Raw genomic sequence first — 23,441 nt, 5'->3', positions numbered from 1 at the left:
AGGGCTTTGTGGGCCTCTGCAAGGACTTGGCTTTTATAGAGAGAAGGGAAGATAGGCTAGAATCCCAACACCATCTAGGGAAGGCTGGCAGCGGTGGTGGGGCTGAGAAGCAGCTGGCATGATATCAAGGGAGATCCAAAAGGATTTGCTAATGTTTGGATGTCGAGGACGACACCAAGATTTTTGCCCTTTCCTGAGGTAGTAGATGCAAGGGAGCACGGACATCTGGAGTTTGGTTTTGGATGTTTTAAGCTTCAGATGCCTTTTAGATACAGAGCAGATCAGTGCAGGCGTCTAGAGTTCATGGGAGCTGTCCGGAGTTGAGATATGGATGTGGGAGCCGGCAGCGTGCAGTTTGGGTGAGATCCCAAGGGAGTGAGTACAATTTAGAGAAAAGGTCTGAGGGCTGGACCCTGGGGCACACAGTGTTTGTGCACTTTTCTGTGTCTATTTTATATTTCACAGGAAAAGATTAAATGTGAATGTGGGGGGAAGAGAGGGAGAGGAAAAAGGGGGGGGGGGAGGGACAGGGAGGGAGAGGAGGAGGAAAATGAACACTTTTCCCCTTTGTTAAAGATCTAAAAAAAAAAGGCAACCACACAATTTGGGGGCAGAATTTCAGGCTAGAGCATAGGCCACACAGTGAACTTCACAGGGCCTTTAAAAACCAGGATCAAAGGAGACCTGCATTTGCAACTGCAGAGGCCTGCAGGGGAGGGGATCGTGACACTGAATTAGCCTCTACCAAGTACCAGGAATTTTACAGGACAGCTCACACTTCCATGTCACCCTCAAAGGCAGATCTCACTGCTATCACTTCACAGCTGTAGAAAGGAAGGCCACAGGAGAGGTGAGAACAGAGGTCCAACAGGATGAAGCTGGTGACAGCAGAGGAGGCTGGGAACACCTAGATTTGCTGCTGCTCAAGCGCTGATCCTCTGGACATTGTCTCCCGTGGGAGGCAAGGGAGGAGACTGGGGGAGTGTGAAAGGAAGGCAAAAATGCACAGGGAAATAGAAGAGGAAAACCAGGAAAAATCCCTTTTAATGGAAGAGTATCTCCCCAGGAGGTGCCCAAGGAGCATCAGCAAAATTCTCAGAAGGGACTGAGGCACAAGGACAAGGAAGGCAGAGATATAAAGAGCCGAGGTAAAGAGCACCCTTACCTTATTTCTCTCCAGAAGTTGCTGCTCCAAGTCCTGTTTTTCCTTCTGTAGCTGCTCTAGGTCCATGGCCGCCACCTCACCATTTGGTATCCCCTCTGCAGGCGGAAGCTGGTATGCAGGCTCACGCACAGCCCTCGACCTTGAGGTTACCTACAGGGTGGGACAGCAAGTTGAGAGCCAGGACAGGGGTCAAGCTAAGCCATAGGTCCATGGGGCTGAGGGTGGGGTTGGGGGGGGGGGGAGGGAACGGGACAGGGACCAGACTCGTTCCAAAGGTGTGGACTGCTGTGCTCTAACTGCCAAGAACCAGACTACGGAGAGCCCGGCCAACGCCTTCCAGAGGGACAATCCACTTTCCACACAGCGAGTCTGCCTGAAGGAAAGGGCCATAACACCTAATCGCTGACAGGCTCCTCAAGACTCACAACCTCCAAGTCAGTTAAGCAGCCCCACCTTAAAGAAAGGTAAGGCATCCCCAGGCCAGTGAACCCAGCAAGCTTCCTTCTATCTGCCCATTGCTGCCTCCTACTGGCAGACTGCAGCGCTGCCCTGTGGTTTGCTGCCATACACCATGGCCTGGCCGGCTGGCATGGGACTTACCTGGAGCTCGCTGACTGAGAGTGCCAACCCCTGTTCCTGGCCTGGCAGCCTCAGCAGGTCCTCCTGCCCAGCGGCTGCTTCGGGTTCCTCTGCCCTTAGGTTTCGCAGGGCCTGCAGCTCACTGCGCAACTGGTGTGCCTGCAGCAGGGCAGCGTCATGACCTAGGCCGGGCAGAGGGTGAGCCCAGTGACCATGCTGCTTCATGCCTGGGCCACCTCAGGGTGGGGGTGCTGGGCGGGAACAGGGCAGACCCCTCACCTTTCTTCAGCTGGAGAATCTCCTGGTCTTTCTGGAGAATCGCAGCCGTGCTTTCCTGCAGACTCTGCTCCTTCTCATCTACTATGGACGTCAGGTTCGCAGCCTTGGAGGAAAACCACGCTGAGAGAGGCTGCAGCAGTGGCTCCATCTCCTGCAAGGATTCTCTCCCTTTCCACTCCCCAGGCCTCCAGGGATCCCTCCCTGAAGTCCACAGCCTAGGAACATGCCCCAAGCTCACCTTTGCTCAGAATCATGCACACACCAATTCTCCTCGGCAGGGGCCCTGCAGATGGGCACTCGCCCTTACTGCCTCTCTGGCCTGCACTGGCCACCCAGAGAAGTGGCCATTTTGCTCAGCCTTCCAACAAGCTGCTTTTAAGGGTAACTTCTAGGTCCCCTGTGCCTGTGACATGCCTGGCATTTTCTATACACGACCTCATTATGATACCCTGGAAGGTGCGATCAGCCTAGCTCAGCCATGGGCAAACTACGGCCCACAGGCCGGATCCGGCCGTTTGAAATGAACAAAACTAAAAAAAAAAATTAAAAAAAAAGACCGTACCCTTTTATGTAATGATGTTTACTTTGAATTTATATTAGTTCACACAAACACTCCATCCACGCTTTTGTTCCGGCCCTCCGGTCCAGTTTAAGAACCCATTGTGGCCCTCAAGTCAAAAAGTTTGCCCACCCGTTCTAGAGTCATTTCAAAGGCAACTCTGAGACTTTATGAACTTACCCAAGGCCTAGAGCCAACTCACTAGGAGGTCTGGGGCTGATGCTGACTTTGTCTTCAAAGGAGGTTCTTTCCACCCTCCCTTCTGAGAGCTCACTTCTGAGAGCTTACAGAATTAATGCTCTGTAGGTACCCGGGCATGGGCCCTTCCAGGGTGATGTTTATAACAATAACTGACCATCACAAATCCAAAGGCCATCCTGTGGGGTGAAGGTTTCTTTGTAACACTTTCCTCCTACTTTTCTAGAGACTTCCAGGGAATCACACAGCTGCCAGCATTCCTGAGACCTGGGCCACGCCCTGCCCTGGACAGATGGGGAGGTAGGCTGTTCCTGCCTGGACTGAAGTGAAGGCATGACTCTTCAGCTTACCTGTTGCTGAAACTCTTCCCTCTGCTTCCGCACCTCCTCCAGGGCTTGAGCCATTGCCACACTCACAATTTCTCTTTGGCTCCATTCTTCCTATAATTCAGAAAATGGGTCGGAGGTTCAGGCCAATAACTCAGCACGTATTTTTTTAGCTCTTACTTCACATGAAGCCCACAGAGGGAGTATTGTCTTGCAGGGCTAGACTAACATTGTTCTTGCTTCCCAAGGTTCCCAGGCTGCCCTCTCACTGCAGTGCCTTCTGTATCCCTCTGAGAACTGCCCTGGGGACAACCCAGCAGCCTCTCTGGAAACTAGCACCACATGAGCACAGCAGCCAGCCCCAGGCCAAGGCTGTGGGACCTAGAATTAGAAGAGCTGGTCTAGTGAAATTAACACAGAACAAGAAGAGAGACTTGGGCTCGTGTGAATGGTGTAGTGCACTGGAACAATTCGGTTACAGAAAAAATAATAAACAATTATTGAATTTTAATAGGGCAAAATGTCACAGATTCACCAAACCTACCCATTTTACTGGAAAGAAAAACGAGGCTCTAAGAGGTTAAGAAAGCTGCTCAAGCCAGCACCTGTCTGAGCTCAGAGCCAAGCCTTTGGATGCTACACTCCAGCACCCAGACTAACTTCTGCCCCGAGCAAGGCTACCTCACTGGCCTTTCCTCAGAGTGCAGGGATTATCTTCTGAACGACACATCAGTCCTCTTCCCTGAGACATGCCATGCTCACCCATCAACCCCCAGATAAATACTATGACTTCTCAGTTGCCCACATTACTGGTCAAAGATGTCTGCTGTTTCTATCTACCTATAATCAGCCCCCTTTATTTAGATAAGAGCCTCGTTGTTGTTATTCTCCACTCCCAACCCGGCAACTCTGTATGGTTCTGGCTAATAATGATGCCCCCACTTTGTGGCTACAAGGTAAGCATGTGGTTCAGGTCTGGCCAATCACAGTACCTCATTCCCTTGGCCAAATCAATCTGTTCACAGATGAATCAATCAGAATCCCTTTTTATATCCGAATCCTTTTTATATTAAGGTGAAGCTGGGGAGAGGCCCTCTTGGCCCCGTGGTTGCTAAGCTGGAATGTTACCAGCTTGGAGTGGCTGTGGTGACATCTCCTGATCTGAGGGTGCAGCCTACATCATGGAGAGAAGCAAGGACAAGAGTTGGATGACCCCCAAGGCAAGAGACAGCATGGAGTAGGAGAGAACCTGAGGCCCCCAGACTCCAGTCAGACAAGTGTTTCTGGTTCTGTGAGCTGCTCAAGTCCTCCTACAAAATCTCCCTTTCCACTCCTGCCAACACAAGTGGGTTAAAGGAGGAAGATGACAGTCTTGTGGCCAGTGGCATTCTGGATCCCACTGTGGAGCTGTCGGAATTGACCTTCTGTGAGTCCACTTCTCGTGGTCAAGGAGAATTGGTGCCTGAACTCATAAGGCTGATGGTGGGACCCCGAACTACCCCTCACTGGGGACGCTCTGTTGATACAGGAGCAAAAGGTCTCAGGCTGGCGGAGCTGTGAAACCCTGCCTGGCCTGTGGGCCCAGGATGGGAGGGGATACCTCATGCCTCTGCAGCAGCCTTTCTGGGGAAGTTCAGGAAACGCTAGGATTGCTATGTCTAAGAGGACAGGACGCAGACTATGCAGGCTGTAAGCGAGAAGACAGGGAAGCAGGGCAGGGAGCAGGGATTCAGCACCTCCATGCCAGGAACTGCACTGAGCACTTTCCAGCCATGGTCACACTTAATCCTCAGAGTGATCCTCTGGAGGTCACAGGTTTAAACAAAAAAACCCCAAAAACTGAATTCCCCCAAGAATCAGCTAGTGTAGGGATAGGCTGGCACACAGAACTGAGTCAACGTGGCTCTAAACCTGTGCTGTTGCCACAGACACTTGCGCCTCAGGACCAGGGATTGGCGGCTGACTGGCACAGCTCGGGTTTGCTAAGGCGCCACCACGCCACCACGTGTGCAGCTCTCCGCACCTGGGAATGACTTCAGAGAGGCTCAGGGAACAGCTGTTTTGAAAAATACAATTCCACATATGTACGCACCTAAAAAGAGTGCTTCAGAGAACTTGAAGCAAAGATTGACAGAAGTAAAAGGAGCAAGAGACAAATGCATGATCACAGTGGAAGATTTGGCACACCCCTCTCAGTACTAATGGAACAAGCAGACAAAAAAAATATAAAAATAAGAGAACAGATTTGAACAATACTACCAAATTGATCTAATTAGCACTTACAGAATATTCTCCCTAACAATAGTAGAAATATATTCTTTTCAAGTGCACTGAAATATTTACCAAGACTATAGGCTATAGACTATAGGCTGCATCTTAAAACAAGTCTAAAAAATATACGGATGCAATCAGTTAGGGTATTATCTGACCATAATGGTATTAAACTAGAAATCCAAGACGTTGAGAAAATTCCCCAAATATCTGGAAATTAGCCACACTTCTAAACAGCCCATGCGCTGGCTTTTAAGATACTGCTCTCAGCCCACATCCGCCCTTCTCTATTCTGCTTTGTGATGCTGCACCTGGGACTCTGCAAACCACTTTTTGTGCATCCAGCTGGCTCCATATTAATCTCTGCCAACAGGGGGAAGCTGGAGGGAGACTGTAAGGCAGGAGGAGGGAGAAAAAGGCTTGCTCCTTCCCTGAGCTTCGTTTCCAACACTTGGGGCTGAATTCATTCACTGCCCTACCCCCCCAACACACACGCGCGCCAGTGTACAGCATCCCCCACCCGGAGGACTGAGTCAGACCTGTGGGGTTCCTCGTCTTAATTCCTAAATTTAATAATTCCAACTTCTTCCCTTAATTCCCTTAGTCCTGGGTTGGAAGCTGCTTCCTTCAGTTGCTACCTTTGAGATATCTCTTAACTGTTTCAGTGCTGGATTAAAAACTTTACATTAGAACGTAAACTCTCATTCCAATAACTGGGGCGGTTCCTCTCTGCTGACTGGACCATGAGACATACCATTGGTCAGATTTACTGTTTCTTCTCATATACATATCTGCAATAATCATTGTTCTTCATTCTTTCTTACCTCCTCACATCTTCCGTACGTCCATCTAGAATTTCTTTCACCTGAAAGGTGCTCTTTAGTACTTCCTTAGGTGCAAGTCTGTTGGTGACTAATTCTTTGTTTTTGTTTTGTTGGTTTTCTTTAGTTCTACCACCATGCTGTGTCAGCGTATGGATTTTAAAATTTATCCTGTTTGGATAGAATGGTTCTTACATCTGTACCTGTGACTTACAGCTTTCATCAGTTTGGAAAATTCTCAGCCATCAGCTCTTCAATAATGGCTCCCGACTTCTTTGTCTCATTGCCTTCCAGGCCCCTAATGACACATGCTAGAACCCCTCCTGTGTGTCTTTTACCATTTCTTTTCTGTGTTTCATTCTGTCCTTTCTTTTCACTAATTCTCTCATTAGTTCTAATCTATTAAACTCATTCGTTGTTTTTTAAAACAGCTTTATTGAAGTATAACTGATGAATAAAATATATTTAAAGTGTGCAATATGAAGAATTATGGTGAAAGCATCACCACAGTAAAAAATAGTGAAAATATCCGTCACCTCAAATGTTTCCTCATGCCCTTTTATAATTGACTGCATTAGTGTCAGCTATTGCATCTTTCAGTTCTAAAATTCTAATCTGATTTATTTTCAAAATTGCTGTCTTTTAATAATAAAAGTTTCCAAATCTCTGAAATTTTGTCTTTTATGACAAAATTTATGAGCATGGTAATGTCTGAGCCTCCTCGCAGGTCTTCCTGCTTCTGCACTTGCTTCCTTACAAACCATTCTCCAGAGTTAGAGTTAACCTTTTAAAACAAAACTCACATCTCTTCTCTGCTCAGAGCCTCACGGCTTCCCTGCCCACTTCTCCCCTGCTGTCCCCTGCCCACCGAGCAGCACCCACACCCACCTTTATGCTGTTCTCTAAATAAAATAAGCTTTTTTCTGCCTCAGTGCCTTTCTATTTGCTCTTTCTTCTGTCTGGAATATTCCTTCCCCAAACATTGACATTGCTGGCCCCTTCTCATTATTCAGAGCTTTTGCTCAAATATCACTGAGGCTGCCCAGGCTTCCATAGCTAAAGCCCTCTCCTCCCTGCTCTGTCCTCCCCCCTGCTTTCTTTTCTTCAGAGCATTTATAACTATTTATCACTTGTTTACTGTTTCTAGTTACAAGCTCCACCAGGGGACGGGAGAGGGTGTGTGTGTTTGTCTTGCTTATTGCCACATCCCAGCACCTACAATGGTGCCCACAGGTACTCAAATGTTTGATGAAGGAATGCATAAAAAAATCAACCCCAAAGTGCAGGCCCCCACATACAGCTCTACTGCAACAGCACCTACAGAACTTAGCAGATCCTGTTCCTGAAAGCTGACCCCGTGCAGGCCCTCAGCTATGGGTGTTCTCAGAGAAGACCTTGGCCAAGGGATCCACAACATCTTTGGGTCATGACCAAGCTGGGCAAGTAGTGCAGTGACCCGTCATCCGCTACAGAAAGGGACGGGAGCCTGGAGGCCTATAACAAAGTGGCGGAGTCTCTCCTTCCTCCTCACCCAGTTATGTCCAGGAAATGAAGGGACAGCATCTGAAAAAGCACCATGTTCTCAGAAGGGGGAGGGTAGCAATCCAGCAGACTGTTTCCTCATTTAGGTACATGGTGCCCAATGCAAACCAACCAGTCCCGTGACCTTCTGAAGCCTTGCTCTGCTAGTCTCATGGGAGTAACAAGCAGTGGTGCGCTGACAGTGGTTTTCCAGGCAGCTCTTGATGACACAGAGGAAGGGCTGGGCCTTGTGGTGGAGTGAAAATCAGACCGCACCACCTCTCAATAACTATGGAACTTGGAGCCTCAAAGGCAGCTGAAAAGTGAGGGTAATTCTTCCTACCCTCCAGGATCACTGAGAGGACTTAGTGAGGTGACAATTGCTAGCAAATGCCTAACAGAACTACTGAACAAATGCTAGTTCCACTGCTTCTCCAGGTGAAAGGCATGCCGCTCGTGAGCTAAATACCTTTAGCTTCTTCAGTTCAAGTTGGTGATGTTGTAAAGAACGTTCACACTCATTCTTGCTTTCTTTAAGGAGTGCATTTTCTTGTTCCAGATCCCTCTGCAAAGTGAGAAAAGCATAGATAGAAAGAAAAGGTCTTTACCGTATTTCCCCTGGACACAGTCCTATCTCTTTGACAGGGAACCTTTAAAAGTGCCCCCTCCCTTTTTTGGGAGATGAGAATGGGGTGGGGCAGAGAACTCCTCACAAGAAAGAGGCACTTGATTCTCAAGATCTGGAACAGGGGGAGGGGCCAGAGAAAGTAGAAGCCACTAGGGAAGAATATAAATTTTACAAAGATTGGGAAGAAGCTGATGGGACTGGTCAGGGAGTCCCTGTGCAGCACTAGAAAGTGTCTAGTTGGAAGATAAAAACTGCTCCCAAATGTGATTCCCTAGTTCAGAGTAGGGCTGGTCTTCCTGTGAACCTGGTGCTGAGCAGCACAAACTCACTCCTCCCTTTACTTACCACCTGACGCTCTGCAGCCGTCTGGTCAGCTGCCCGAGCCGTCTCGAGGGCAGCAAGCTGGGCCTCCAGAGCGTGGACGTGCTCCGTGCACTGCTGCTGCAGAGCCAGCACCTGGCGCTGTGCACGGCTGCTCTCCTGGTTCGCGGTGGCCTGTGGGGGCACCAGAGGATAGATACTTGCAAGGACAATGGGGGCCTTGTTCTGTTTCTCGGTGACCCATAATGGGTGTCCTATACAAACAACTCTCCTTTCTGACCTTCTCCAGTCTGGGTGCTGCCAGGGTCTCCACCTGCAGGCTCAGCCTATTGCCCCAGGCCCTGGTCTGCTCAGGAGCTGGCATCTGGGATGGGTCTTGGTGCTGGGGGGACAGCTCTGCCCTCCCTCGCTGCACTCAGTGCTGCCCTCTGCATATAATCCAGTGATGACTGGGCTTTGGTATGAGAAGGATGCAGCCTGGTCTTTCCGAGCCTGCTTCCTCTAGAGCTGTGGTTCTCAACCTTCCTAATGCCCCGACCCTTTAATACCGTTCCTCATGTTGTGGTGACCCCCAACCATAAAATTATTTTCGTTGCTACTTCATAACTGTAATGTTGCTACTGTTATGAATCGTCATGTAAACATCTGATATGCAGGATGTATTTTCACTGTTACAAATTGAACATAATTAAAGCATAGTGATTAATCACAAAAACAATACGTAATTATATTTGTGTTTTCCAATGGTCTTAGGCGACCCCTGTGAAAGGGTCGTTCGACCCCCAAAGAGGTCGCAACCCACAGGTTGAGAACCACTGCTCTGGAGCAAGCATGTCAAACTCGCTGCCCACAACGAATACTTTTGCGGCCCAGCCAATGTAACCGTATGTAAGAAACATTTTAATAAAAATTTCATAACTTAGTTTTTACAATATCCTGTTATACATAATTATTAATAATGAGCTACAACGTTCGCTAATGACTGATTACTATAATTGTGTTGCATTCATTTCCCTTAAACCGCCTTATGCGCAGGCATACCATTTCTCTCCACTAATACTAGCAGCAAATATTTTAGCAGCCGATTGCCACATCATTAGTCTTGTACTGACTTGTTTGGTGTGAGCAACAGAAAATATTTCGCTTTCGGAGAACAAGAAAAATAGGTTGATTTGCATTACGCTTATTAATTTGTGCAGTTATTCAGTGTCTGGTAAGTTAATGTTCAAGAAAAAATATTAATTTTCATTAAAATGTTCTATTATTTTATGTTAACGATTACTCATTTTGGCCCTTTGTATTCAGCATGTCTCTATTGAAATAAACCTACGTTTCTATGAAAATTAAAGCTTTTTTTTTTTTTTAATATATTTTATTGATTTTTTACAGAGAGGAAGGGAGAGAGATAGAGAGTTAGAAACATCGATGAGAGAGAAACATCGATCAGCTGCCACCTGCACATCTCCTACTGGGGATATGCCCGCAACCCAGGTACATGCCCTTGACCGGAATCGAACCTGGGACCTTTCAGTCCGCAGGCCGACGCTCTATCCACTGAGCCAAACCGGTTTCGGCAAAGCTTTTGTTTTTTTACGGCCCACATAAACTTAAACTTTATTTGGCCTGTGTTAGCCTTTGAGTTTGACATGCTTGCTAGAGAATGAGGATAACAGTGCATACCTCTTAGGTCTGCTGCAAGAACTAAATGAAAACATGTGCAGAGTACTTAGCACAGTGTCTGGGACAGGGTAACCATGCAACGAATGCCATTTTTATTTCTTTAGTTGCTAACTCAACACCTCTCCTGAGGCTGCAACAATTGGTCAATCCCTCGCCATCCTCTTCCCAAAGCTTGGACCTGTTCTCCACAGCCCTGGCTGCAAGCTGAGGTTTGACTGCCAGTGGAGTTACCACCTGTAATAGTCCCACAACTAGGCTGGGCCCTCCGGCCAGCTGTCAGGTGGGAATTAGCCAGTCCCTGCCTCTCTGGGTAACTCAGAGTCTCCAGCAGGCCTGACTCCTTCTACGTGCAGCTGCCCAGCTGCCCACACCCAGCACAAGTGTATATGAAGTCAGGCCCAGATACCATTCCAGAAGTTGGGGTATCTGCAAAGGCATAAGGGAAGGCATCGAGGGCCTAGACCACAGCAGCACAATAGCTACTTACAAGCTCCTGAATCTGAGATTCCTGAGCGGCCACGGCGTCTCTGCTCTGTTTCAGCTTCTCCTCAGAGGCCTGCAGGCTCTGCTCTAGTTCTTTCACCTTAGTGGAAACAGAAGCATTCTTTTTGTTGTTGTAGTTAGTCCTCACCTGAGGATATGTTTCCATTAATTTTTAGAGAGAGTTGAAGGGAGAGGGAGAGACAGAGAAACATCAATGCAAGAGAAACACATCTATTGGTTGCCTCCCACATGTGCCCCAACTGGGGCCAGGGAACAAGCCTGCAAGCAAGGTATGTCCCTGACTGGAATCGAAACCAGGATCCTTCAGTCCGCGGGTCAATGCTCTATCCACTGAACCAAAATGGCTAAGGCCAGAAGCATTCTTTTGCTGGTGTGGCTCAGTTGGTTGGAGCATCGTCCCATGGACTGGAAGGTTGTGGGTTCGCTTCCCAGTCAGGGCCCGTACGAGAGGTAACCAATTAGTGGGTATAGCTCTCTCACATCCATGTTTCTCTCTTCCTCCCTCTCCGAAATAAATTACAAAAAGACAATCTAAAAGTAAAAAGTTTCCTCATCTAAAAAAAAAAACTGAGAGTAACAATAAATGGCTTTAAAAGCTAAGTTAATGTAAGTCAGAAATCAGGTACATAACTGAAAATTTTATAGGAAAAACATACCCATAAGTCTACTACTTAAAACACTATCATCCTAATATCTTTTTTCCAGTCTCCTTCTATGACTTTTTAAAATAATTTTGTATACAATTCTAGTAAAACTGTGTTTTTCCTCCTCACTCAGGTTTTCTTCTGTGTTTCTACATGGTCTGCAGACCTTAGGTTATTTTCTCAAAGGATGTTTTGGAATTTCCTGCACTGCTGCCTCCTGTGTTGGCACTTGGGTTGTTTCCCATCCAAAATTGTACAGCAGTTAAAATATTTATGCAAATGTTTTGACCTGGTTTGAATCACTTTCTTAGGACAGATTCCCAGAAGTAGGATTACTGTTATGACACAATTTTGGTTTCCTTCATTCACTAAATATCGACCAAGTCTGACTAGGACGTACCTGGCCCTGCACTAGGCTGGCCCAATGGACAGGATGATGACACACTGTCCAGCACTTAGCTAGACCTAATCTCCAATGGGGAATTTTTATCTGACTCAAGCTATCGCTGCCATTTTCTCTTGTTTGTGGAATAAACTCTGCCCTTGGGGAACTTTATTATTAAAACAAGCACAAGAAGGTGGCAGCTCTGTCAAGGACAAGTGCCCAATGAGAAGAGAGTGTTTTTAGGTTTCATGGTTCCTCAGATACATTCACATTACATGCTTTCACTAAAACTACCCAATATGAAGTGTGAGTACTTCCACAGAGGAGACCAGGGATGTTACTTGTCCATAGTCATAAATGTTATTAGTGACAGAGCCAGCACTGAAACCTAGCTTTTTAAACTCCTTTCAGAAACTATCTACTCAAGTCCCAGTTAAGAGACACAACTCAAGAAAGATTTCAGATTCTCAAAGGTTAAACAGAGTTACCATATGTCCAGGCAAGTCCACTCCTAGGTATACACCTCAAAGAAGTGAGAGTGTGAACCACACACAAAAACCTTGTTCATGAAGCCACACTAATGTTCAAGTAGCATTTTCCACAAGAGCCAAAAGATGGAAACAACCCAAATGTCCATTGACAAATGAATAAACAAAATATGGTACATCCATACAATGGAAGAAAAGCCTTAAAAGGGCTTATTCAACCTTAAAAAGGAATGAAATTCTGACACACAGATAAACCTTGAGGACATTATGCTAAGTGAAATAAGTCAGATGCTAAAGGATAAATAGTGTATTATTTCACTAAGGTGAGGTACCTGGATTCGAAAAATTCAGAGACAGAAAGTGGAACTATGTTTGCCAGGGGTCTGGGGAGAGGAGAGAATGGGGAATTATTGTTTCAATAGGTAGCGAGTTTCAGTCTAAGAAGATGAAAAAGATCTGGAGATGGATGGTGGTGATGATGGCTGCACAACAATGGGCATGTACAATATACATCTAGAAATGGTTAAAATGATAAATTTTATATTATGTATATTTTAACACCACAACAAAAAATGGATATATATACAGAAATAAAACTGCCCTGGCCAGGTAGCTCAGTTGGCTAAAGCATCATTCCAATATGCCAAAGTTGCAGGTTTGATCCTCCGTCAAAGCACATACAAGAATCAACCTGGGGGGTAGGGGAGGCCAGGGGATTGTCAAGGGTGGGGAAAAAAAAGGAGACATATGTAATACTCTTTGTAACACTTTAAGCAATAAAACAATAAAAAAAACCCCAAAAAGACAAAAAACAAACATAAAAAAAAAATCAACCAATGAGTGCATAAGTGGGAAACAAATCAATGTTTCTCTCTAAAAAAACCCCAAACCAAAACAAAACAAAAAAAACCCTCAATTAAAAATTAAATAAATAAAAAAATGGAATTATAATAAAACAAACAAAACTGTATTTAGAGAAAAATATACCTTAAAATATGTTTATCAAGAAATAAGATTTACAAAATGAGCTAAATTGCTATGGTTTGAAAGTCTGTGTCCCCTCTCCCAAATTCATATGCTGAGATCATGATGTGGGGCCTTCGGGATGTGCTTAGGTCATAAGGGTAGAGCCCTTGAGAATGGGATTAGGGCAATCATTAAGGAGGCCCCACAAAGATCCCCTGCTCCTCCCACCACCTCATACTCCTTAATCTGGCAAAAAAGAAAAAAAAAAACACAAAAAACAAAGAAAAAGAAAATGCTGAGAAATGCCAATGTTGTAAAAGCCTTCAGATACAGGAAACCCCAGGCATGCTGGGGGACTAGAGCCAGGAGCAGCCCTGCTGGGAACATCCTTATCCTATTCAGTCACATTAGGTCACATGCATTCTCTCTCCTCTTTAAGGTGACAGGGATAAGGATGTTCACTGCAGTGTAATCTGTGGTCACAGGAAGAAGGCAACCTGTATGTCTATCATCTAGTAGATAACCACAAAGTAGAGTAGGTAAGTACAGTGATGTGGACACAGACAGAAGATGAAGCAGTTGAAGCTATGAGAGAAGGCTGCATAGCTGCATAGCTATATCATTTACGTAAATTAGCGCATAAAACAATGCCACACGTTTTAGGATAACCCAACAATAGAAGGATTTCTATTAACCATGTCAGAATGGTTTCCTATGGGAGGAAGAGAAATGGGGATAAAAGGGAACAAACAAACAAGAAGACAACTTTGTGTGGAACAATGACGATAATGTGGCAAGAATGAAGAAAATGCCTAACTCAACTCAATAATAAGTAAGAGCCAAAAAACAGTCCCTTAAAAAGAAAACCTCTGACCCAAGGGAATTTTCAGCCATAACCAAGTCATCAAACCAGATTACCACCCAGACACTGCAATCACTGGCAGTGAGGTCAATACCCGCGTCTCCAGGATGTCAATGGCCTTGGCCTGGCTGCTTCTGGCTGCCAACAGCTGCTGTCTGGTATCCTCCAAATTCTGCTCAGCAACTGTTTTCTGTAAGTGGAAGAAGAGTAAAAGAAAATAGTCACTTCTTCATTGAATAAATATTTACTGATATCCACAACATAACTATGATTAGTATGAGTCTCAAGGGACACAAATACATTAAGATAAAATTCACATATCATTAAGTAAACACAGATAAATTTGACACAGTCCTTTGACCTTGTGGCTAGGGCAAAACAATTATATAATAGAATGCAATAGTGCCCATAAGAAGGAGTACAGAGCAGGATATGCTCATGGCCTCAGGGAAATGGGAGGCTTGACCTTGGAAGCTACAACATGCTAAAAGATAAAGTGATGGTGGGCTCAAGTCAAGAAACAAGACTAGAAAGTGAGGCAATGGGCAAGATCATGAGAAGCTTTTTATGCTGCAGAAAGGAGCTTGAATTTAATTCTGAAGGCAATATTTTTCAAAGTGGAGTTGTCTAAGCATTGGCATTAAAACTTACTTGGGGGGTGTTAAACTTGAGGCTTTACTCCAGGACTATTACTCCAGAAATCAGAATTTCCAATGGTAGGGCCAGAGATATATACTTTAAACAAATTCCCCAAGTAGCTATTATGCACACTAAACATTATAATAATGATGATGGCACAATAATGATTATTATACTAACCAGAAGCCTGGTACACAGATTCATGCACCAGGGGGGTCCCTCGGCCTGGCCTTCGCCCTCTCACAATCCAGGACCCCTCAGGGAATGTCAGACTGCCTGATCCCCACAGGCCAGGCCAAGGGACCACACCAGTACATGAATCAGTGCACAGGGCCTCTAGTATGCATATAAGATCTTTGGTTAATCTCTTCCCGTCCTCTCCCCTCCCCGACTTCCCTCTGAGATTCATCAGTCTGTTCTATGTTTCCATGCCTGTGCATTGAGCGTCTGCCACCTGGTGGTCAGTGCAAGTCATAGCTACGATCAAAGGTGAAAAGTCACTTAGGCTTTTATATACATAGCCTGCCGGGGTCCAACCCCAGCAGGTCCAGGGGTTCCCAAAGGCGTAGATGGAGTCGGCGAAGAAGGAAGGACACGGAGACAGTGTTCAGTTGATCAGCAGCCTAGCCAGGATCTCCAGCCAGGATCTCCAGCCAAGTTCTGGTCTGGATCTCCAGCCAGGTTCTGTGTCCATGTTCTCCCACTAGGTTCTCCAGCCAGGTTCTGTAGCCATGTTCCCTCGCTAGGTTCTCCAGCCAGGTTCTGTCCAGGTTCTCCAGCCAGGTTCAGTCACCAGGTTCTAGTCAGGTTCTCTTGCCAATTTCTGTAGTCAGGTTCAGTCCAGGATCTTTTGCCATGTTCTGTCTCTAGGTTCCTCTCTAGGTTCTGTGTCTAAGTTCCGTGCCTCCTGGTCCTGTCTTCCAAGTTCTGTCTTCTAAGTTCTGTGTTCTAAGTTCTGTGTTCTAAGTTCTGTGTCTTGCTGTCTTGTAGCATCTGTATTTATACCAGTTGATTCAATCCTATCAATCTCTATTACAAAGGTTAGGGCGTTTCTTATCTTCATTCCAGGGAGTAAAGATTATGTAGCTTAAGCACGATTGTTCGTAGTTAAAGTGATTAATTACCCGCCTGGCACTTAGGTAAGAGGTTTTATTCCCTCTCTAACTTCAGGGGAAAATCCCTACCTGGGGAAACAACCTTTCTCAGAGAGGAGACCTTGGTTAAAACACATAGTGCCAAGAAGGTGAGCAAACATATTAAGAACAATATGCCATATATGCCAGGTCCCTTGAAACAGCAAGGATGGACCGGCTCCCGGCAATAGCCTAGAGGCCCAGTGCACAAAATTTGTGCACAAAATTTGTGCACGGGTAGGGTCCCTAGCGGCTGCCAGCTGCTGGCTGAGGCATTCCTTCATTCTGTGCCACCCCCTGGCTGTCAGCGCACATCATAGCAAGCAATCAAACTCCCGGTCGGTCGAACTCCCAAGGAGACACTTTGCATATTAGGCTTTTATATATGTAGAAGATAGCTGAATTATATCAAGACCCTACTATGTTCTAAGCTTCATTCTAACCACTTCACATATTGTAACTCATTTCATCCTAATAACAACTCTATGCATTTGGTACAATAATAACCCTATTTTACAGAGGAAAAATAAACACAAAGAGATTACATGGTTAGCTTTAAGTCACAAACCAATAAATAGAATAGGTGAAATACAAACCTAGTCTGGTTCTAGAAATCAATTTACACTCTAGAACCCACATTATACTCACTGTGGATTGTAGGGGAATTGTGTAAGGTCTTTAAGTTTAGGAAGTTTAGCTTGGCAATAACTTTGTTAGAGGATGAAGGAGGAGAGACTGATGCTGGGTAGGCCAGTCTGGAGACTTCTAATATGGACTAGGCTATAGTGGCAGTGGAGACAAAGGTATGTAGTGGAAACTAAAGACAGAAAGTGAGGGTGTAATCTAGGCCCAAGGCCTTGGCTTTGTCACCTTTGTCATGGTGAGGTCAATCACTGGTAAACAAGAGGAAAAGGAGTGAAATATAGGCAATGAACTCAGACCTGATGAGAAAGCAAGTTCACCTACATCACTGACCTGGGCAAAAGGTAAGTCTTCTCAATAGCCTCCTCTCAGCTAAGGAGAGTCCACTTGCTGCCCAAGGCAATTATGCTGAAGCCAAAGGCAGTGGTAACAGATGGTTCCTTGGCCAATGGAAAGTGCAAAAGGGAGGAGAGCAAAGCAATAAGACAAGACAGTCCAGGTGGAGTAAATTCCTAGGTGGGCTGATTGGTGATCAGCATGCTATTTAAATGTTCACAGGCATCTCTGAGTAAAGCTTTCCCTGAGGAAAACATGTCCCACACAGGTGACATGAAACTCTCTCTGCTATAAGCAGGACCATCAAAAGTTGGAGAGAGTACTCTTCTCACCAAGCTCTTTGCAAACTCTCAGGACCTGAAACTCTAGGATTTTATGAAATCTCCTTCCCCAAATTGGCTGGCCCAGAGAGAGCTAATTACCTCTTTCAGGAGTTCCTGCACATGTTCTTCTCCTGATAAGTTCTGCTCCAGTCTCTTCTCTAAGGATGTGACTTTCTCCTGCAAATGTGTGATGAGTTTTTCTTTCTCTTGAGTTTCAGCAGTGACCTGCAGGTGAAAACAGAGATTACATTACACCGTAAATCCGCTCTCCCTCCCTTCTGATTCCGAGGACCATTGCATTTCCCGGAAATTCTGTTCTCAATTGCATGCCAGAAGAATATATTGCCAGAAAATCTTCCCTGAAAATGGGACATAGAAGATACAAAATCAGAACCCAGCACCACTTTGGCATCCAGTTCAGACCTCATGCAGCAGCAAGAAGCAAATGCCTGCCCCAAGCATCCCACAGCCTGGGACAGAGCAATGCTCTTACTCCGTGGAATCTAGCCAGGACCCTGGGAAGATGCTTCTCCTCAAAATATCTCAATTGTATTGTGATCTATGAGCTAAATGAATGCTTCTCCTCACACTCTCATCAAGCATGTGTTTAATCCTATCAATCTACAGTCCAACAGGACCTACATCTTTATCCCATATGTCAAGTCCAGCGGAGATAATCCCATGCAAGAAGCTCCCAGTCAGCCTACAATAACCTAGAGCGCCCCTGGAAACATGAGGCTGGATGAAGCAGTGATGATGCCCGTCAGCTGCCTTAAGGCCAAAGAGAGAACTTGTAAAACAAATGATGATATTCACCCTGGCTCGCAGCACAAGGACCGCAGAGAGCTGCTGTGCATCTCATTCCTTAGCCCCAACTTGGGTCCCCTCCTAGAACTTTACTTACCTTTTTGTTTTTTATTTTTGTTTTTTGTTCTATTTACCTTTTGCAAATCAATGGAAAGCTGCTGAATGAATGCTTGGAGCTCTTGTTCCTTTTGCTCCAGGGCTGTGATCTTATTTTCTGCACCTGTTGTTGAAGCTGTCACAAGATCTCTTCATTGAAAGAAAGCAGACAATGAATAAATTTGGATAACTCATCTAAGAAACTCTCTTCCACAGGAAAAATACAGCTGTTTTCTTTATATGTCAGGGCTGCAAACATTTGCCATGTGAAGATTAGAAAAAACGGAGATTCTCCTTAGCTCTCTCTGAAGCAGAAGCCCAAAGAGAAAAATTCCACCCAGATTTAAACAAGATATTCTGTCTGTGGTTTCTCAATAGCTTACAAACTAAACACACTAAATTTCTCAGCAGAGTTGGAGGGGCTCTGAGCATAGGGAAGGGAAGGGAAGGGAAGGGAAAGGAAGGGAAGGGAAGGGAAGGGAAGGGAAGGGGAATGAGGATGTGTGTGTGTGTGTTTTGTTTTGTTTTTTTTGTGTGTGGGGGGGGGTGATCATGAGCCCTAGGTAGATAAGGACAAGACCAGAAGCCTTGGCCAGAACTGAGATCAGAAAGTATTGCAATGAGTAATGGGGAATGGTGGGCAGGTTCTAGCCAGAGCTACACTAACACCGCTTCCCATGGGCCCCACAGACCAAGCAAGAACCTCTGCTCTTCCAGCGTTGAGCAGTGTCTCTGCAATTCTTCTAGCTTCTGTCTCAAGTCTGACGACATCTGATTGGAGGTCATCAACTCCTCCTGGGTTCGACTAAGTTCTCTGGTTCGTGCCTCCAACTCTTGCTCCATTTTCCCCAGACTTTCTTCTTTTTTTAAAAGCTGACACAAAGATAAAGTTTCATTGAGCCACTACTAAGAAATATAACTTTTAAAAAAATCTGGACCAATAAGCTAAACTTTCATAACATTTCTGTGAGCTTCTAAGTGGCCTTATATGCCCAGTAGTGAAAAAGAAAGAAAAGAAAATGAAAAAGAACTTTTCCACTTTAATAAATTGAAAAACATATAATTAATATCAAAGACTACTAGGGTATGTCACGTAGAGGGTGATGACAAGCAAAATCAGAATAATGAATAATCTATTCAAGCATTTAGCTACTAAAACAAAAATGCGCACCATGTGTTTTACTTTACTTAGTTCCTGCTGCTGGAACCCCTCTAATTCATCCATTTCATCTCTCCTTTGGAAAAGATTCAAACTCTGGTTCTTCATTTCCTGTAACTGAGCTGTCAGAAACCTTGTCTCCTATTTGGAAGAAGATATCAACTCAGGCAACTAAGACATTAAAATCATATTATGTAAGCAGAATTCTTAATAAAAGTCTCTTGTCAGTAGACAAGAAAACATTGATAATAGGAAGCTTTACAGTAATATGATCATTATGGCATTAATTCTTTAAGTTAAAAAATGTTTTAAATGACAGTTGCGAATAAGGGCAATAAGAACAATTGCCTAACACTTTAAAATCTTAAGTTTGATTAACAATTCCAGGTATCCATTTTACATGTTTATTCTCAGTGACAGGCTCAACTGGCTGAATAGCATTAATAACTGGAGTAAGTGATTGAATGTCCTTACAAAATTGGATGCATTTAAGAACAGATTTCAATGAGCAAGTCAACAAAAATTAGACATGACCAATGTCAGATTACAATTTAGTAAACCATAGCTTCTCAAGATGGATTCTCTTAAGGACAAACCCTGCTGTTGCAGTTTCCAATTCTTGATTGAAAAGAAATTAAAACAGTCTATAAAAATAACATTTCCAAAAATCACAGTGGCTTCAAAGACCTAGGTATCTCTAGTTTTTCCCTGTCTAAAATACTTCCCAATCCGTCCTTTGAATGGAGAGGGGTGAAGAGAGACAATCTCCTTAGTGAACTGAAGGTTTTATTTAGTTCAGTCATATATGGATCCCCCTTTTCCATAATTTTAAAAGACAAAAAAATAGTCCAATGAGAATTTCAACTGCTACGATCTTAAGTTTCTTATGATAAGAAAACTTTGACCTAATCTATACCACCATGTTTAAGACCATCAACGCCATGCTTAGAACTTTTTTTCTTAAAAAAAAAAAAAAAAATATATATATATATATATATATATATATATATATATATGTTATAGAGAGAGAGAGGAAGGGAAAGGAAGAGAGAAAGAGAAAGTCAGATGTGAAAATGAAGCATTCATTCGCTGCCTCCTGCACAACCCTACTAGGGATCAAGCCCGCAACCTGGGCATGTGCTCTGACCTGGAATCAAACCAGCAACCTATCAATCTAAGAAATAATTTTTCTACCATGAAGAGTAACTTAGGAGTACTCAATGAAAACAAGGAGTGAATAAAGTAGCAACATATAATTCAGGCTGAGGGTGTTGATTATTGATTATTTTAAAATAAAATGTTTTTCTAATTGTAGGCTTGAAATTTCATCTTATTGTTCATGTTAGGGAGCCAGGAATGCATTACTTAAGTATCTACACAGTGTCAGAAAGCTATGGTGCTGGAATAATCAATTTTCCTCATTTGTGTCTAGCCAAGAAGTTCTCTTATCTGCTCAATGCTGAGCTTGGAGAAATGCACTCCTTTCACTGTCTCCTCCAAGTGTTCCTAATGCTACCACAGTGTCAGTTAGGGCCCCAGCAGGAGACAGATGGCAGATTCAGGTTAGGTATTTTGAGAAGAGTTTAATAAAGGGACTTTTCAAAGCTGTGGGCAGAGTTACAAAATCCAAAAGAGAAAATGTGTTAGTAACAGATGGACATGAAGGGACAAAGGGATGAAGAGGTTACAAGAAACCTAGAGAAAGAAACTTTGTCAAGAGGGTAAACCAAAGATCCAATAAAGCTGTGACCTTTGGCCATGGGATACAACCAATCCAAAGGTTTCCCACATGGAGAAGGTTGGGGAAATGAACACTCTGACCACACTCTGCCTCCACACATAGTTCTGTTAGTGTCCCCACTGGCGGAACCCAATCAGAAGCAAAAGGGCCATGGAGCCGGACTGGTGCAGGTCCCATCAGCCTTCACGCACGGAGAAAGCTGAGGAGAGGAGAGTGTACTGGGCGGGGCGTGCCCACCAACACGGGTAGGACCTGAGTTTCTCACGTCCCTGTGCAGTCACCCAGTGCCCTGCTTCCAAGAGGTGGCGCTATCAGTGCACTGGGCACCGCAGAAACCATGTTCTAAGTTCCACAGGAGAGGCCCACAGCCGAAATGAAACAAAATTAAAGATGAACTAACCTTTTCAAGCTGCTCCACTTTCTGTGACCATTCCTAAGGCAAAAGAACAAAAAAAAGTACTGTTTCCAGGGAAGAGTATCAATAATATCAAGATTTTCAGAAAACAACCTACCCCACCCCCAAAGCAACCCACCAAACAAACAAAACAACGAATTAGAAAACAAATAAACAAACACATGAAGTTGTCTTAATATTAAGAAAGTCAGACCCTAGCTGGTTTGGCTCAGTGTATAGAGCATCGGCCTGCAGACCAAAGGGTCCCGGGTTTGATTCCGGTCAAGGGCACATGCCCAGGTTGCGGGATCCTCCCCGGCCAGGGCCTGGTCAGGGTGTGTGTAAGAGGCAACCAATTGATGTGTTTCTCTCACATCGGTGTTTCTCTCTGTCTTTCCCTCTCTCTTCCACTCTTTCTAAAAATCAATGGAAAAATATCCTCAGGTGAGGATTAAAAAAAACAGAAGCAAGCAAGCTAAGAGTCCTAAAAAGAAGAAAATGAACTTTTTATAAAACTCTAGAAAACAAATATAAACCTACAGATTTTTACTAAGTAGAGCACCCAAACAAAACTATCTGTGCTGCTTGTATGCAGCTTTTCAGCTCACTCCTGACTGGTTTTCCATGATTACTATTATAACTTCTTGGGGTGAGTAGCTGGGACCAGCTGAGTTAGTAACTTTGTAATTGATGTTTAGAAATTAATTTACTAAAGGGGAAGGTCTTCAGTAGCTCCTAATACTTATTTTCCTTCTCATCTTGATTTTACCAATATGCTTTATGCATCTGATATAAGTTCATGGAAAAGGAATTATGTCCATTATTCACAAATCACTGAATGGGGGAAAAATATCCACTGGTACGAAAGGCCATATCCCAAGTGCCTACAATCAGAATCTACCAATTTTAGATTTCTTAATAAACTCATACCATCATAGTGAGCCACTAAGTACAGTACTGGTGAATAATTTTTTTTCTGGTTAGTAATGTCCTAGAAGACAAATACAAACTTTAAAACCAACCAACCACCCACCCACCCACCCCACCTACTGTAGGTAAATTATACATTTTCTGTTGTTTTGTTTTTTGTTAATTCTCACCCAAGGAGATACATACATACACACACAAACACACACACACACACACACACACATTTTAAATCTTCATCCGAGAATATTTTCCATTGACTTTTTTTAGAGGTGGAAGGGAGGGAGACGGGGGAGAGAGAGAGACACATCAATTGGTTGTCTCCCGCATGCCCCTAACTGAGGGTATGCAGGAGGACTGAGTCTGCAACAAAGGTACGTTGCCCTTGACCAAAAAGCGAACCCGAGACCTTTCGGTGTATGGGCCGATGTTCTAGCCACTGAGCAAAACCGGCTAGGGCTATATATTGTTTAAATGCAACATAATAAATTGACCGCCATCTTAAAAAAATCAGGATTACCATTATAATATCTTGGTGCTTATCTTAAATTTAAAATGCCATTGCACAAAATATACAGCATTATTTTCCTTTATTATTATTCATTCAGCATCTTTCAATGGATGATTCTAATGAGATTATAGGAATTCCCTTCTGTCTAGCTAGCTGAAGCTGAAGAAATCTGGGAACAAAGATTTTAAGAACTACGTACATCATGGATGATGGCTAGCTTGATATCATCTTCTCCATTATCAAAGGCAAATGTTTGGATCTAGGCTTTGAGAGGATAGAGATCTTTTTCCTTGTCTTGGGCTCGCTACCAGACTATGGACACACAATTTCCCCTCTCCATTTTACAACGCTACACAATTGCAGAATGATAAGTATGTCCACATTCTGGACATACTTCATGATTATAACTGTAAAGTTTCTTGATAATATCCCACCCTGAGGCCAAATGAAATCTCAAAAAACATACAGGGTGGGGCAAAAGTAGACGTACAATTGTTTGTATGGAAAATAAAACAATAATAAGTAATGATACAAGA

At 44.2% G+C, this 23,441-nt stretch overlaps 1 protein-coding gene across 5 annotated transcripts in view; it reads right to left on the bottom strand.

The window, feature by feature from the left end:
- Positions 1-23,441, bottom strand: part of GOLGA1 (golgin A1) — a 40,131-nt gene that overhangs the window by 6,839 nt on the left and 9,851 nt on the right. For 3 of the 5 annotated variants that reach the window (XR_004971153.1, XM_036329681.1, XM_036329682.1), the window contains exons 7-19: positions 21,474-21,506; positions 19,345-19,473; positions 18,877-19,046; positions 18,212-18,323; positions 17,370-17,495; positions 14,292-14,387; positions 10,836-10,931; positions 8,693-8,842; positions 8,189-8,284; positions 3,131-3,220; positions 2,024-2,126; positions 1,766-1,926; positions 1,166-1,315 (exon numbers count right to left, since the gene is read on the bottom strand). Coding sequence is in view for 4 of the 5 variants with exons in the window: in XM_036329681.1 (XP_036185574.1) it covers positions 1,166-1,315; positions 1,766-1,926; positions 2,024-2,126; positions 3,131-3,220; positions 8,189-8,284; positions 8,693-8,842; positions 10,836-10,931; positions 14,292-14,387; positions 17,370-17,495; positions 18,212-18,323; positions 18,877-19,046; positions 19,345-19,473; positions 21,474-21,506 (1,512 nt within the window). In the remaining variant the exon portion in view is untranslated. The remainder of the gene's footprint in view (positions 1-1,165; positions 1,316-1,765; positions 1,927-2,023; positions 2,127-3,130; positions 3,221-8,188; positions 8,285-8,692; positions 8,843-10,835; positions 10,932-14,291; positions 14,388-17,369; positions 17,496-18,211; positions 18,324-18,876; positions 19,047-19,344; positions 19,474-21,473; positions 21,507-23,441) is intronic. The other 2 variants (XM_036329683.1, XM_036329684.1) reach the window with 2 other exon arrangements.

The sequence above is a fragment of the Myotis myotis genome, unplaced genomic scaffold (genome assembly GCF_014108235.1).
Source record: "Myotis myotis isolate mMyoMyo1 unplaced genomic scaffold, mMyoMyo1.p scaffold_m19_p_12, whole genome shotgun sequence".
In the NCBI taxonomy this organism is placed as follows: Eukaryota; Metazoa; Chordata; class Mammalia; order Chiroptera; family Vespertilionidae; genus Myotis; species Myotis myotis.
The sequence above is the reverse complement of the archived record's forward strand: the minus strand, read 5'-3'. Positions and strand labels throughout refer to the sequence as shown.